The sequence below is a fragment of the Choristoneura fumiferana genome, chromosome 8 (genome assembly GCF_025370935.1).
Source record: "Choristoneura fumiferana chromosome 8, NRCan_CFum_1, whole genome shotgun sequence".
NCBI lineage: Eukaryota > Metazoa > Arthropoda > Insecta > Lepidoptera > Tortricidae > Choristoneura > Choristoneura fumiferana.
In genome coordinates this window covers 17592308-17608008 of record NC_133479.1, presented here as the reverse complement: position 1 = coordinate 17608008, position 15701 = coordinate 17592308, and the positions used below count along the sequence as shown (strand labels likewise).

The following is a 15701-nucleotide window of genomic DNA, read 5'->3' as shown; positions in this document are numbered from 1 at the left end:
ATATTTAATTTATCATTCTTGTATAACACAATTGAACCCCACAAACGCAATTGCAATCACCATGACAATGATATACCTATAGCTTATCTTTATCTAACTACACGAGTTTTAATTGCTCCCGTCGATCCGATAATGTATTGTCATCTAGTTTCTCATTGATAAAAATTGTTGCATCACATCAATGACGTACCCTCACACCCCGTGAAATGTTGCGTCATTTACGACCTTGGATGATTCTACGTTGGGGGGAAGTGACGTAATTTGGAGTACTACGCTCTCAATTTGTATCAGAGGGTTTTTTTTTCAATATTTACAAGAAAAAACATTACGAAGGTGTTGTTTTGATCGCTACTAAGACTTACATTAACATGAGCGCAGAGACTTTCTGTGATAGCCTATCTATACTTTCTATTCTCACTCTCGCCACTGCACTCGTCGGATAAATATATTTGTACCTCGATGTGTTGCTAAGCTCTGTTTAGTAATATCAAAATGTATGGAACAGTCAAGCTTAAACTAGATTCACCGATGCTGATTTGGTGTTAACCCTGATTTGTCATACAATTTTGTTTTGCAATACAACATAATGTCAAACCTTAGAAAAGATTTTTTTACAGTTGACATTGTATTGTAAAATGACAGTAAGTTGACTCAGTATTGCAAAACAGCATCCCTATATAGATTTATTTATTCCATCATACTTATTCCATTACATAGCTGCATAGGTAGACTTAAGGACGTAAGTAAACTTTGTTTGAATGTAGGTGACTTGACTACGTGTAATATCTGGAAATACTGAATGCATTCTATTCTTCTTCTCAAATTATTGTTTTAATTATCCTTTAAATAATTAAATTGAACTATCTCTCATTAACCCTTTGACCATTATTTTTTTAAAGCAATGAATGAGAACTTTAACGATACGCACAGCATGAATGATTTTTTTTATGATATTTGAGAAAGAGAAATGTATATACCTATTATTGCAGGGTTTCCGAATTATGAGACGGCAATATGTTTGCCGCTATCAGCCAAGGGCATTAAGTGACAAGACCGCCATGTCAGTTTGCCGGGGGAACTACGGGTGGCACGACGTATCTAAAATAAATAAATTAAAAACCAATAGATGATAAGAAATAATTAAAAATACCTAACCTGCGAGTTAAGCAACAACAATATATTATATTATAAGATTGCACGCACGAACAATCAACACTTTTTTTGCGAGATTTTTTTACTTCCGTTGTCATTTCTAACTAACACGGCTAATTCAGCAATAAAGGTAAAGGCAAATTTGAAGTATTGAATTAAGCTATTGCTCCATATATAAATCAATAACAATTGTAGCCTAACCCACCCTTTCCTTTAATAAACACCAGACACTTAACGGATAGTGGCAAATATATTGCCGTCTTCATTTTTTAAATTATCAAATAACAGATTTTTTTTTCTTTAAACTTATATCGCCAATCTTGTCTCTGAAAGTAGAGAATTGTGACTATCGGATAAATCCAGCAAACAAAATTTTATTTACAAACATTTTTGTTCAATTGTAAGGAATAGTTAAAAATCTAAGTTCAGGCCTAAGAATCATCATTTAACATGGGTTGGAATAACGTTTATCTGCTATTCTATTTTTCGTAAATTGGTACGAGTATGTTCTCTTATGCGAACCATATTGAGAAAAAAATAAAATAACTGAGTCGTATGACGGCAAATATCTTGCCGTTACCCACTAAAGGGTTAAGATACACTACTTTTATCCCGGCAAAGTACTAAATTCCAGCGGGAGACAGACGAAATTACTGGCAACCGCAACAGCTATGCTAATTACTCAATTCCCTAAAATACTTAACTATATTTCGTTTCGTATTTTCGCAATGCCTAATAAGTAAAACGGAAGAAAAAAAAAGAGATTTTTCAATTCGTATAATTGCAATTTATTTTACAATAAAATTACATGCATTACGATACCGCACAATTTTGGGGCAAATTTTAATTACAATAAAATCTATTTACAATGCAAGAGCAATACTACGCTAGAGTTACTTGAGATGGCATTTCATATACAATACATTACATACAATATAATATCAGTCCACATCACAAGTGTAACTTACAATATCCAAGAGCATTTGTCAACCGAAAAACGCCTTGTAATAAGAACTATATTAACTACTATAAAGTTATCTGATACAGTCACATAGATAGAACCTTTTTTCAAAAGAATAAATCCATTCCAGTTCAATAATATTCACATACCTACTATATTCTTAATTCATTTACTCATTTTATTTATATTTATTGACTGTCTCAGAAAACTTTGTAGGCTTTCCTTCTTTTTCTAGGATCTAAATCTTAAATATTCGTAGCTTATGCGTTATTATTAAATTTAACAATGAACAATTTTAAAAATAATATTTTGTTGGGAACTGTCCAAGGTGTGTCTTCAATTTCAGATAGTTGGATATACTTATTAGTCTGACTGACAAGGAAGGGTACCCAACTGTCCGACTCCGATTTGATTTATTTTGATATATGTTATAGAGTAGTCTAAAATAACGGACACGTATTTTTTTTTAGCTGCCCAAACTCAACCTGTTTGGAGAAAATGTCCTTCAAAGTACTGAAAATTGACCAAACCTTCTAATTTCTGTTGAGAGATTCACTCACTTCCCTTTGGTTATTTTTTTGGCTTGAAAACTTCTTGATCCATGGTCCATGGTCCCGAAAAAAAAATGAGTTTGTGGTGAAATGACAAAACACGCCTCCATTCTTTTTTCATGTTCTCCAACATATAACGAAACCAGTAATTAATTATCAATTTTCTTGAACAAATCTCTCAACAGAAATTAGAAGGTTTGGTCAATTTTCAGTACTTTGAAGGACATTTTCTCCATGAGTTTGGGCAGCTAAAAAAAAATACGTGTCCGTTATTTTAGACTACTCCATAACATATATCAAAATAAATCAAATTCCTTGTGAGCAAACTGTAAATGTTTTCCGGATTTTTTAATCGTCGTCCATACATTGATGGGGTGTTCAAAGTGTACTGGTTCAAAAGGCGTGACAAACATTTGAATCAGAAATTTCGATGAAAAGCCTTCCACAGGGGCGTTCAAAGGCCGCAATGGGCTCTTGTACACGTCATTTTTTTTTAACTACCAGCGCTTTTGGGAAATCCATCATTGCCGAGAATAATGCAAACTAAACTTCTTAAAAAAATCCCGGAGAATTTAAAAACACCTTGTATACTTATATGGAAACTGATTCTTGTATATCACTCAAGTGTATAAGTGTTGCAAATAAATCTGCAAGCTATGTCAATGTCAACATTATAATATTCTTGCAATCGAAATAGCAATATGAAAATTCATAAGGTATTTAATATATTAGACATTGAGGCAAAGTTTTCCAATGTGTCAAATAAATAATGAACGTAGAGAACAATTACTCCATTTTTTTTAAGCAACAAAAATCTTGATAGTGAGGCAAGAATCGACACTAGATAATTGATTAAAGCTGAAACCTAAAAATTATAACACAGTTTAATTTATTACATTAAAATCACATAAAATAAAATAATTTTTGCTAACGACATGTTTTTGTTTTTATGTCAAACACCAAATAATTTAAATTTAAAGCTCTAGTGCGCAAAACAAAGAAATATTATAAAGGTTTAATTTAACACCCAACTATGAAATATCTATAAATTCTAGAATAAATACATACATATAAGTTAATATAGGTAAATATAAATAGAATTATATAGCATACTTCGAAAGATTCGATATTTCACTAATTATTAGGCCGGTTCTACTACTCGATGATACCGTTTACATTTAAAAATAGTTATTAATATAATTGACGCACATATATTATACAATAAATGTCCACTTACTAAAAGTTGGTTTAATTAATGAAAATTTCTAAGAGGTCGTTTAGTTTGGACCGTGATCGAGTTTATAAATACCGAATAAGAAACTGTGGCACAGATTTTATTACACTACTGATTTTATTTGAATGGACTAAAAGTTTTTATACGATAAGCGATACCATGAAAAGTAACTCACGACAGCTCGAGACTTCGTCGAAACTACAAATTACAAGTGAAGGGATTAACCGATACTTAATTAAGGTGACTTTATTTAAGGGTGTTTACAATAACAATTCTATATAACTTAAGGATTAGAAGTTAAATTTTTCGATGGTTGTGTTTTTTCGCATATAAACAGATTTAATTTAAATGATTTAATAACGTGAACATCTTTAGCTTTTGCATTGTAAGCAACTTTACCATAGTCTATGGTTACCATAGATAGTCTAATGACAATTGGCGTTATTGCGAAATATGACGGTGTCTGGTGTCTGAATTAGAGTCAGCGTCTGAATTTAGTAAATAATTTGTTTGTAAATATTTTGATCTTTGAGTACCCAAAGTTTGTATAATCTAGTACGAGTACCTAGTGAAGAAAATCCCTAGTTGTCATATTTTATAATATACTCATACTCATACTCCGCCGCATATAAGCCGGCACTAAAGTTATATGGATCAGTTTTTGTGATCAACAATGTCTTGATGGATACTACCCTTATGCCTTGCCCCGTAAGTTTACTTCTCAATGTGGTGTATCGCAAATCGTTATACTGATACTAAATTTAAACTTATATTCTACAGAAATATTTAAATATCCATATCGGCAGGTACATGAAGATTATTTTTCTTATAATTTCTAAACAATATGATATGTTTTACATAATTTTACTTAAACACTCAAAATTAAGGCTTATTTTCTTTACATATATTTCTTTATAGTGTAAAACGATTTTCTATTTACAAAATGATACAAACGTGTTATGGCTGACCGCATATTTTCCATATTTAGATATATGATTGCAATTTTTGCACTACCATCTTCCAAATATATTACAAAATTTAACGATATTTTTTTTACACGCTGAAATACAAAATCTTCATAACTCTCATGTAGCTTTTAAAAAATCGTAAAATAGCGGTCAGCCTACTTAACGAGTGAGATACAGCTCGGTATAAGCTGTTATTTATAATATAATTAAAAAAAAACACGCAGATATAGTTTTATTTACAATAAATATTAGCAAAAAAACTCCAACCCGTTGTACTAGAGCAATGGGCCCATTTTATGCCCAGCAGTTGGATGGCAATAAATATTAAAACCGTTTTAAAAACACAGCAACATTTGAGTTTTATACGATTTTTAAAGTTACAGTCGAAGAGTAAATACTGAGATTCACTGCATTTGAACCTTAAACTTTAACTATTTAAGAGTTGTATCCTTAAATACAACATAAATTAGCTTAACTATTTACAAATAGCATTATAAATTATCTCGATTTCGATAGAAAACAAGTATTCAAAATAAAATAAAAAAAAACAACAAAGGTGACACCTAGAAAACTGTAGGTTAGTGTATATGCATTGTTTAGAAGACGTCTACGCCTAGATAGCTAATATATTTGCAACTGTTAGGATCCATATCCACCTTATCTGTGCTAGATATCCAAACGATGTGCGAGGAAATATCCACCAATAAGAATTAATTTTTCTAACCTCAATTAACTCAACTTCTCTAAAGATAGGTTTTTGCTCGCATGCTTTTTGTCTACCTCGCATATCTTTATCTTTTGTTGGATGGTGCAACTTTTCTCTCAAAAGATAACGAGTAATAGTAAAAAGAATAGCGTATTTTTTTCGCTACATACCTTGCTAGGAAGTATTTATCACTCTTTAAAAAACCCTACTACAATCCAAGGCACGTCACATACTGTAGGGAATACCTGAATTAAACAACAACTGCTCCATTTTATGTTGATGCGATTGAGTTAATGTTAATTTAACCATCGATAAGATTACTATTTATATTGACAAAAAGGTAAGTCCCATTGGACATAACTAGGAAGAAATTAAGACTAGCAACAATTTGAGAACCCTCTGGGAATGAGTTTTTAACTTCTCGCTACCAAAACATTGATTATTATTTTGGTAACATGAAAATAATGCACGATAAGTAACACTATGTACTCCAAAAGTCACCCCAAAGTATTCAAAGAGTCATATCTCGGAACGTCACTGTTTTCCAATATTGAGACCAGTTTACCCCTTTTGTCAATACTTTAAATGTCTCCCCAGCACGTTATAATTTGACCCTGAATGAGAGGGCATCGATAAGCTCCCAGACAGACCATCTCCTGTATCATAACCTAACTGTAACATCATCATCTAAGCTGTTCTCTACTTCGCAGCAAGTCGCCAACTCCTCGAAAGACATACCGTCCAGGGTCATAGTGACCGAGGATATGCTCTTGAATAGAGCCTCTGGATCCAGGTCCTCGGGCAGTTTGGTGAGGAACTGCGCAGCTGATATGAAGTCCATGGCTTTTAGCTCTTCCTGGTACAGATGGAGGATACCTGAAAGGAAAACATATGAATATTTTAATGTCTTCATCGCCCTATTTGAAAGTATGTTAATTTCTAAACTTATATGCAATGAATTCGTATATATTCACGATCAAATTCCATAACAATGTCAACCAAGGAAGTTTTTTTTTGAGCGAAGGTTCCAAAGCTGAGCGATTCTTTCTGTATCTTTTTAACCGTAATACTAATTAGATAATTACTGAGTGTGTGTAAAGTACTGATTTGTATTTTAGACAAAACTCCGCAAAGTGACGCCGGTTTCTATTTCAAACTACTTCACATTACCAGTAATATCGTGGACAGAAAATATAAAAAGCGATCTAAACATTGCCGATACAGGATCGCAGACAATCCACAAGCGTTTGGTGTGGCAAGTACTACGAAAGCTAACTCCAAATCCCAAATAAAGTAGGATAAAATCTAGGTCAAAGACTCAAAGAAGAGAAGATTTATAAAAGTTTGACCTAATTCTGTGATGAAAAGGAAATGCTAAGCAAGTACGTAAGTAACTGTAGTACTTACTACTTCTACGCCTTGCCTACGCTAAGTGTCCCATTTATGTTTTCACTGTGATTTGTTGTGATGTAGTGTGTTTTTATGTCAATAAATCTTGTGAGTTTGAGTTTGAAATAAAATAGGACAAATTCTAGGCCAATGAAGAGGACAAAAAGCTTACCAAGCGCTGTGTTGAAGAGGAAAGTGCCCCCGTCCCTTAGGAAGACGTCCCAGACGCGGCAGGCGGCGTCCAGAGGCATGGCTTTGGCGAAGGCGGTGTACAGCCACTCCAGCAAGTACAGCTCCGGGGCGACCGCGTCTGCGAGCGCCGGCAGATTGTGCCGCAGCAGAGTTGTATAGGCCTTCCAGAGTCGCTGGAATGGAAGATGATTAACTTTATTTTTTACATTCTATCTACAACATTTTATCAGCTCAAAGACGTGTACTGTTAGACAAAGGTCTCTTCTAATGAGTTCCACAACAATGGATCCTGCCCTGCCCTGCCCCATCTTATCATCGCCGCCTTCACGCTCTATTGCGCGCGGATTTCGGATCGTGGTCGCCACTCTACTATCGCGCCAACTGCGAGGTTCTACGAGCAATATCCACTGTCACATAGATCTGGCAGATTTCAGGAAGAACCCCTATCTAATGATGTAGTTAGGTTGGCGAAGCACACGACCGCCTGGAGCGTCCCATGTCGAGAATAGCCCCATCGTGAAGAAGGACCCTGGAAGTAATGTACGCACCTGCATGGTAGCCCCGTCTCTCGTAAAGGCGGCGCGGAGTACGGGCCCGTCCAGCAGGTTGGCGAAACATACGAACGCCTGGGGCGCCTCCATATTGAGGATCAGGACTGCCGCAATGAACGACATACCCTGGAAATAAAGAAAATATGCTTCATCATTTTATAACTTTTATTATATTCCATGACAGCCTACAACTGTATTTTTCGGCTAAGAATGTGAAGCCTTAAATAAACAAATTATTTTAAACCTCTTCTATTTACAAATTATCTTATATCAATGGTCGCTAATAGGATTAAAGGTAAACCAAAAATATATGATTATTGTCAAGAGGGCGCTATTGTTCTTATTTATATGGCAATAGTTCAGTATAGTCGGAACAATTACATCTTGACTTGTCTACAACGTTTACCTGTTAGGTCTGATGTTAATTTGGAAAGGTTTTGTAGTGAAATAGTTTCATTCCCCAAGCGTTTTTTTCAGTAGTTTATTATTTAAACATTAATTTGAATTTTACAGCGCATTGGTTTTACTGTAATGCTGTAATTTTTTATTGGCAAATAAATAAATAAATAATTATTTACAATGATCCGTTGTTGACTAACTAATCGTTTTTGGGCATTTTTTGTTATTGTTCAAAGAAACCGCCACAGTGACACTGACAATCATTAAAATTATTGCCAGTGTAAGAAATTAGTTCCAATTAAATTCCGCAACATGGCGAATAGTCATATATTTCGGGTCAGGCTTTAAATAGTGGCGATAGTTCAAAGTCCGACTATAACTAATAGAAAATATATTTTTTACGGTAAATATGCCCCATTAAAAATTTGACTACTGTTGAACATGTTCGAAGTCTTAGTTGGTACAGATGGACAAAAACAAACCTGTATGTATCCAATGTCTGGTCTATAGCAGACATATGCAGCAAGCAACTCGTGTAGCACATCAAAATACGGCCCGCCGGGTTGAAATATGCACAGATGTGGGAAAGTCCGCGCAATGTCCAGCTGTATCAGCTCCATGGAACACTCGTCGCTATAATCGAGTAAATTGGGGTTTGATTTCGAGCAACACTTCTTTGGTTCTGATTCAGTAGCGTGTGACTTTAAATTCTGCTCGCTGAAGTTCCTAGGCAGTCCTAATCGTGGTTCGTCAGTCTTTTGTTCCGGTTCTTCGATCTTCTCGTCGCTTCTGGAAAGTTCTTTTTCTTCCACACATCCGCACGTCCCTTTGTTGACTTTTAACCGTTTCCTTCGTAACTGGGCCTCGTGAAGTTTCTGCTTGGCTTTGGCAACATAGTCCTGGTACATGTCGTGGGTTATCTTGAGTTTGTTCTCGATGGCCAGTTGCCACACCCTGCCGCGGATCGAGGGAGGCAGTCCGCTCCACCACAATTCTTGCGTGCGTTTCGCGTTTTTTCTGGAAAGAACAAAAAAGTTTTGTTTAAAAGATTCTTTCATTTCAAAAAAGTTTTGCTGATCTTGCTTGCACCACCGAATACCGTGAGAATTCTAAATGTACCTACTTACCTATTTATAAGCATTGGACTTACGTCGCGCAGATTTGTCGTGATTTTTTATTCACACTATTAAGTAGTTTCCAAAAATAAATAATGATGGAGTGTTCCATACTTCGAAATTGTAGTTAGCTTAAATACTTGGAATCTAAACGTAAAAAAAACTAACGCAAAAAAACGCTTCTGAGCTGTCACTGTCACTGTCATCAATCAATCAAATCAATCTTATCAATCCTATTTTTTAGCGCCAATTTGCATTGCAGTATTTGCTTGCAGGCTGTTTGTTTTGTTTGTTTAACTTTATCAATCACGAAATATCACGATGGACAAAAAAAGGCAAAGAAGCGAAAATTGGCAGGAACATGACAAGGTACGTGCGCGTAAGTTTTGATTATTGGCTTCGTATTTCTTTACTCACAGTATACTTAGTGCCATCCACGAAGACGCGTGATTTTGACAAAATTAGACATTAATGACATTTTAATAAGAACCACGGCACGCGTCATCGTGAATGACTCTACCTATAATATGCCAAGTATTTGTTTGCTTTCAGTTATTATTGAAAGCGCTTATCATGGAAAATTATGAGGCAATCGAAAACAAAAACACGGACGCAAATTCTAATACCCGAAAAGTGGAAGCGTGGATTGAGCTTGAAAATTGGTAAGAAACCCCACTGCACCACTGTGTTTTACCGCTGAAGTAAATGTGCGCTTTGAAATTATCATTTTTCCGGGATAGAAGATTAACAGGTACATAACTATAAAGAGATAAGTCCTGACACATTCACTGAAGACGACAACCAATGATAGTTATAGGTACTCAACCAGAACCCTTAAACTCAGTGCCCTGTTTTCCACTGAGCCAATGATCAAAACAGCTATTCCTCACATCTCCATCTCATCCGTCTATGTTCTTTTGTAACCATTGCTTATGTTTGTAATATCCTTCCAGTTTCAATACTATGTGTAAGGGGGGAAGACGCACCATTGCTCAGTTAAAAGGCCAGTGGGGCACCATTAAGTCCATTGAAAAAAAGGAGAAGAAAAAGAAAATGGAAGTGGGAATGGGCACATCATTCCCAACTGATGATGGTCCTCTAAAACTTCCTGACCAAGACCTTGATAATGCAAACAATATCCAAAAGTGTCATTCGCAGGTGTTTATTGAAGAAATTGAGTCAGATGCTGAGATTGACCAGGTATAAAACAAGAAAAGTGATATAAAATATTGGAATGTGTAATACTAGCCTAGCAACCTACCCCAGCTTAGCATGGTGCTACTTTGAAGAAATGAGAGGTAAAGAAATAAAGAAAGTCTATAATCAAATTCATTCACTTCTCATTTCTCACATTCCTTTCTCCAAAATAAAGCCACACCATTCTCTGGCCACACTAAGCCAGGGTGTGTTGCTAACAATACTAATTTTACAACATATATAATTAACTAAAATATACAGAGGAGGCCTGTGCCCAGCAGTGGGACGTATATAGGCTGGGATGATGATGATGATACAGATTTATTTAACAATTAATTTCTGTTTAAGGTTCAGTCAATGTTCCAATCTCCTAAAACCCAACTAAATAAGCCAAAAAAACCTGGGACTGAAAGAAAGGTTTGCTACTCTACAGTTTTACAATGAATTAAATAACATTATCAATGCAAGCTATGGCCTATCAAGAAAAAACTTGTGCATTCAATTGATATATCGGCTGAAAATATTATGAACATCATGCAAGTTAAATACACTTTGGTTCCATACTGAAAGATTTTAGATTATTTGGATGATAGATGATGTATGGATCTGAATTTATTTTATTTTCAGTTACCAGCATCATCGGACGACTTAGCAGTTGACTTGATTTTATGTGAGCAAAGATGCCGCACGGAGCTCCACGCCAGGCAGATGGAGAATGAAGCAATAAAGAAAGAGAACTTGCTGATAGAGCAAAGCCTGTTAAGGAAAAAAATTTACTATTATGACCAAAAAATTAAAAACCGCATGGCTGAATAATAATTTTTTTTCTTGCCTTGTTTTCCAATTTGTATAAAGTTTATTTTTTTATAAATTACAAGTTTCTATTAAACATGTGTTAATTGTTGAACCTATTTCAGTAAACCTGCAGGGCTAATACGAAATTCGAAAATCGAAGTTCGTATTGTACCGTCCCTCCCACTCGTATGAAATAGTGCTTGCGTCAGCGAGACGGTACGATACGAACTTCGTTTATTGAATTTCGTAGTGATCATACTGAGGACCTAGGTGGCTCGCAATCGCATTCACCATCTCTTTCAACCCTTATCCTTTGTGGTAGAAAGAAGTGGTGAAAACGTGAAAAATGAGTACCATGCAAACAAAGACGCGGGCAACAGGTGGTATAACGTTACAAATTCCCACTGCCGGGCACAAGCCTCCTCTCAGAATGAGAAGGCTTGGACCGTAGTTCCCATGCGGGCCCAGTGCAGATTGGGAACTCCACACACACATTGAATTGCTTCGCAGGTTTTCTCACGATGTTTTCCTTCACCGTATTAGCTCGTGGTAAATTTAAAATGTAATTTCGCACATGAATTTCGAAAAACTCACGAGGTGCGAGCCGGGGTTTGAACCCACGATCGTCTGCTTGAGGGGCCATAGCCATAGGTCAAACCATTAGAGCACCACGGGTTCCACGTTACGTTAGTATTTTTAACAACGCAAAACAAACAACAGGCAGACGAAAGCCTGTTCTACTTTGATCACCATACTTCACCACGAAACGAGTTCAGTTTATTGTTTCCATACAAACACAATTGGCAAAACAATGAACAAAGCGGGAAAGAGAGAGTGTCTGTCTATCAGTTATTGTTGCAATACAAACAAGTAATAAGTAAACCAAAAGCATTCGCGTTTTGTTTTGTGACTTAACTATACGAAAATAGACAATGACATGAAAATACCCTGTCAAGTAAATTAAAATAGAATAGTATTTTTCGTGAATTATTTATTAAGCGTTCTTGGCAGCAGTGGCGTAGCTACCAAGGGGCTATGCGGCTCAAGCTCAGGGGGCCCTCGAAATTCTGCTTTATAGCTGATGATAAAGTTGCTTAGCATTTTTAAAGTATTTGTATATAATGTATAATGATTTTACTTCAAAAAACCTTACCAGTTTTGATAGCAGTGGGCCCCATTTTTTTATTTGCCCCAGGGCCCTAGGTTACCTAGCTACGCTACTGCTTGGCAGGAATCGCAGGAAATACTTAGATTGTACATTTTTAGAGGAAAAGGTAACTATTAGTGGGTACGTACTACGTACTCGTGCGGTCGAACAAATTGAATCATGACATGACCCAGGATGGAACCTTTTAATACTTAATCAATTTCACTATGATTTCCTTGAAAAAAGTATGAGATGTCAACATGACATTAGTAGCACAAAGGTCCACCCTGCTCATGGGCGTAACCAGGTTCTGGGCCAGGCGGGGACAAATCAAATTTTATAAGCACCTAGTCAAAATCCACGTTTATACTGTATTGAAAATAAGAACTTTTATCGACAACAGTAGATAGTTAGTAGGGATGTAAACAAAATCCAGGGGGGGCAGCTGCCCCTCTTTGCCCCCCTTGGGTACGCCCATGACAGGGTCAGGATTCAATTTGTTCGACTGTACATTTAGTTACCTCTTCCTCTAAACATGATTAGCAGCGGATCCGAAATCATATGGAAGGCGCTTGATTCCGCTGAGGGTAAGTTTTAGCAGTCTGCTTGAAGGGTGGGGAGGGGGGGATTAAGCACCATAGCTCTGGATCCGCTTCTGCTATTAACTCGTAGTAGCTAATAGCAAAATCCCGTTATATAGATTCATGGTGACAATGATTCAAGCACTTACTTTTACTATTTATGTGATTAAAGTTAACCTTTGTTAACCCCCGACGCAAAAAGAAGGGTGTTATAAGTTTGCCCGCTGTGTGTGTCTGTCTGTGGCACCGTAGCTCTTTAACGGGTGGACCGATATGAATGCGGTTTTTTTTTTAATTGAAAGCAGGCTTTCTAGCGATGTTTCTTAAACATGTTTCATCAATATCGGTTTAGCCGTTTTTGAGATATTGAACTTTGAAGCGACAAAGTCGGGGATTTTTCCAAATTAATTTCAGTGTACGAATATCAATTTATTTTTGCGTCTGGCCACAAAATAATGATAATGATGTTTGTTCTAAAAAGTCTAAAGATACTTATCTGCATGCAATTGACCCGCTTGCGGAGTGCAAGCATCTAGACGCAATAAGACTAATGGACGTCAGTGAAGTTTCAATGTTACGACGCTGACCTAATGCCCTTCAAGTTCAATGAGTTTATTTACTTTTCTGCAAACTTGGCCAAAACATCGCCAACCCGAGTTATTCTTGACCGTCAATTAGTGGACTCTGGAGTGTGACAACATGTCTGTGATAGACTATTAATATGTAATCTCATATACTTATTTGATTTTCTTCGGGATTCGGGATCTAAACTTATAAATACAACATATGTTAACTTAATTAAATCCAATATTAGGTATTATGTTTCCTCTCTATTATTTAGATATGTTTCCACTCAAAGAGCCAGTATTTTTAATATTTGGGTAATTTTAGGAGCTGTAACTGTAATCCGACGACATTTTTTACCTGACACTGAAAATCTTAAAACTGTGGTCCAAGAATTCTGTGCTTCTTTGGAGGTCAATGATTTCATCCGTCGTTTTCCTTGTGTTACGAAAATAGACAAACAATATGTCGGCCAACTACAAATGCAATCACCACAGTGCAGGTGGTTTAATTCAAGGATTTTTTATCCTTATTCCTTAGATTTTCCTAACACAGAAACAGCGGTAAACGGCATAGAGTAGGTAGGCTTGGCCCCGGAACAATTCGATTTCCACCGGATCACCTAAATTTTTACCACTCGCTCACATCGCTGCACTCGCTGCTTTGATGTAGGATCTTTTTTTTCCGCTGTTTTCCGAAATTTTTCACACCACACCACTGATGGCTAGACTGACATAAGGCAAGACAATAGACAAAAGAATAGCCTTATGCCCGGTTCATATTATTTCAGTAAAATCGTGCCAATAGCGATACATTGCGGGGTCACATCACAATCCAAACGAGTTACAGAAGATCGATCGAGCACCGTAGTGTCATGCTAGGTATTGGAATGGTTTTACTGGAATAATGTGAACCGGGCATTATTTTTTTACTGTCTAGTCGTCCACTTGCCCTCTGTTTCTAATATTTTTCAAAAGAAATTGATTTCCGAACCGTGAACAGATCACGAAGTTTATACACGCGTTGACCTTGGCCTAATCTAGAGAGAAAGTAGTGCTCATCTATTTGAGGATCCGTACATTCCGGCTTTGTGACTGTCTCGTTTTGCGCTAATGCCATCCCACTGTTATGCGATAAATCTTACCATAGCATCGGACGGCGCGTTCTTCTCGGAAATTATCGTTTTTCAGAGAGCGCTGACAGTAAAAAGAATATGTAAAAGAGCGCTTAAAATAATCATTTCAATTGGGTTACGGCAGTTAGGAGTTTTGGATGCACAAATAAGCATCTTCGAAAAGGCACTCCTAAATAATAAGAGAATGTAAATAATGTAGGTATGGTTGAATAACTAACAAACTGCCTATAATCTACGTACCAGTACTACGTACTGACGTGTAGGAAGAAGATTAATTATTTATATTATTGATCAACTGTACCTATATGTATATTGCTGATGAATATTTACTATCGGCCTTCGAAAGCATGTTCTTTGTTAAAACTAACTACGAGTAGGTAAGTAAATATTGTCAGCAATTCGAACTATCAGATTAGACAGTTCCCTAAACCCAAAACTGATGTGGCTCAGGTCCATTTCGCTAAAATCATATTCCGACGACCTACCGGCACTAGTGCAGAAAAGGCGAACGAGAGATGTGGGCGAGAGGTGAAAATTTAGGCAACCCAGTGGGAATTGTGGTCCACAGCAGTGCAGTGGGGGCGGTCCGCCCCTGGCGGCAATTAAGAGGGGGCGGCTACGCCTAGTACGCCACTGCACTGCTATCTACCTTAATCTAGCAGTATATTCTACGTCTACTCACGTACGTACATACATACTCGTACTGTTATTTATTCAATCAGATTAAAAAAGTGGTGCCCTAAGATTTCTTCCCACCACATCGCTAAGTCACAGTATAACAAGTTATCCCTACAGTAGGCCGACGCCTTTGAAGTTGAACGGTTGTCACAAATTTAAAATTTGGAAGGTAGATACTAGATAGTCTTTTACGAATCGGCACATATTGGTTTTGCGAAATTATATAAAACAAAATGAATTAGGGGTGGCATACTTACTAGGGGTAAGAAGTATCAAAATTATACAATTTTTGAAATAAAAAAAAACTTTTTTTTTTTTTCTACAAAATACTTTCGGTTTCCAGGACTTTTCCAAATAAATAAAAAATAAATAAATATAAGTATTAT

The 15701-nt window shown here is 36.3% G+C and overlaps 2 protein-coding genes across 4 annotated transcripts in view; one reads left to right on the top strand and one right to left on the bottom strand.

The window, feature by feature from the left end:
• Positions 1-1914: 1914 nt before the first annotated feature.
• Positions 1915-15701, bottom strand: part of LOC141430674 (TBC1 domain family member 12-like) — a 45257-nt gene continuing 31470 nt past the window's right edge. For both annotated transcript variants that reach the window (XM_074091505.1, XM_074091504.1), the window contains exons 4-7: positions 8586-9120; positions 7702-7830; positions 7134-7326; positions 1915-6448 (exon numbers count right to left, since the gene is read on the bottom strand). In XM_074091505.1, the coding sequence (XP_073947606.1) occupies positions 6234-6448; positions 7134-7326; positions 7702-7830; positions 8586-9120 (1072 nt within the window). In that variant the 3' untranslated portion in view covers positions 1915-6233. The remainder of the gene's footprint in view (positions 6449-7133; positions 7327-7701; positions 7831-8585; positions 9121-15701) is intronic.
• LOC141430678 (uncharacterized) lies at positions 9128-13336 on the top strand. 2 transcript variants are annotated; one of them, XM_074091515.1, is made up of 5 exons: positions 9128-9587; positions 9771-9880; positions 10172-10418; positions 10764-10832; positions 11043-13336. In XM_074091515.1, the coding sequence occupies exons 1-5, from the start codon at positions 9540-9542 to the stop codon at positions 11229-11231; spliced, it is 663 nt and encodes a 220-aa protein (XP_073947616.1). In that variant the 5' UTR covers positions 9128-9539; the 3' UTR covers positions 11232-13336. The 2 variants fall into 2 exon arrangements, with proteins under 2 accessions (XP_073947616.1, XP_073947617.1); XM_074091516.1 differs by lacking the exon at positions 10764-10832.